The sequence below is a fragment of the Penaeus monodon genome, chromosome 19 (assembly GCF_015228065.2).
Source record: "Penaeus monodon isolate SGIC_2016 chromosome 19, NSTDA_Pmon_1, whole genome shotgun sequence".
Taxonomy (NCBI): Eukaryota; Metazoa; Arthropoda; class Malacostraca; order Decapoda; family Penaeidae; genus Penaeus; species Penaeus monodon.
The window spans coordinates 27,082,472-27,083,600 of record NC_051404.1 but is presented as its reverse complement, the minus strand read 5'-3'; the positions used below and the strand labels follow the sequence as shown (position 1 = coordinate 27,083,600).

The following is a 1,129-nucleotide window of genomic DNA, read 5'->3' as shown; positions in this document are numbered from 1 at the left end:
TTTAGTTGTAAATTCAAAGTATAACTACACAAAAGTATGATTTTTGTTTGTATAAATATGTATACTGATAGCTGTCTTTAGATTCACATTTTATAAATCATTTTATTACATTTCAGAATTTAACTTGACTCCAAGTCTACAACAAGCCATTGAAAATGCAGTTCAGACATATGAAGCAAACACCAGTGCCTTGCAGGTTGATGTCTTGGAGAGTGATGTATTTGGGAAAAATTCATGCAAAAAACACAAAGTTTCTCCTGATGCAATGATGCAGTTGGGATTCCAGGTAGGTGTAATGTATACAGGAGACAGTCATCTGTAGGATTCTTATATAAATTTCTTTTATTTGTTTTTGTGGTCTATTTTCATATGATTTATGGTGGAATATCTGTGAAAAAGAAAAAGAAATTAAATGAAATCTGCATTTTTTAATAGTTTTTTTTGCAATATTCATAGTACTACTGGTTGGATGATTTTAAGATTTTATGGGCATTGGCTTTGTGAAGAACTGCACATTTTCATTTATTTTCATACATTTTTATAAGTTTGTGAGAGGAAAGAAAAATCTTGATGTGTTTATTTTTAGGTTGCGTATTACCTCCAAAATGGAACAACTGTTGCTACATATGAATCATGCAGCACTTCAGCTTTTAAACATGGTCGCACAGAAACTGTTCGGCCAGCTACTTTAGAAACTTCAGCATTTTCAAGAGCAGTGGCATCATCCCAACCTCCTAGTAATGCAGAATTGAAAAGCATCATTATGGAGTGCTCAAAAGTTCATGGAAACTTGACCAAAGAAGCAGCAATGGGTAAGTATATACCTATTACATTTATCATTACATATAACCCTCTGTTATTATGAGTTCTGTTTTTGTACCTCAGTAGTTAACAGCACATCTAAGTAAACTATTGCACTCAAGATTTGGTACATTGGTGGCTTTGAAGGAATGCATTTGAATACATAGCATTATGTCAAGGTGTTGAATTATCAGCCTTCATTAGCCAATTGTTCATTCTCACCACTGAACAAGGTGTAGAGATTCTTGACAGGACGTGTGTGTATTATCTATGAAGGATTACTATTTTTGAGTGTGAAGTATGGGTGATAAACATAAGAAATCCTCAT

General features: G+C 33.1%; 1 protein-coding gene across 1 annotated transcript in view; it reads left to right on the top strand.

Annotated features, from left to right (window-relative positions):
* The window catches only part of LOC119585373 (carnitine O-palmitoyltransferase 2, mitochondrial-like), an 11,830-nt gene extending 10,950 nt beyond the window's left edge, over positions 1 to 880 (top strand). The window contains 2 exon segments of the mRNA XM_037934041.1: positions 117 to 286; positions 587 to 880. Of these exon segments, the coding sequence (XP_037789969.1) occupies positions 117 to 286; positions 587 to 865 (449 nt within the window). The 3' untranslated portion in view covers positions 866 to 880.
* Positions 881 to 1,129: the final 249 nt, after the last annotated feature.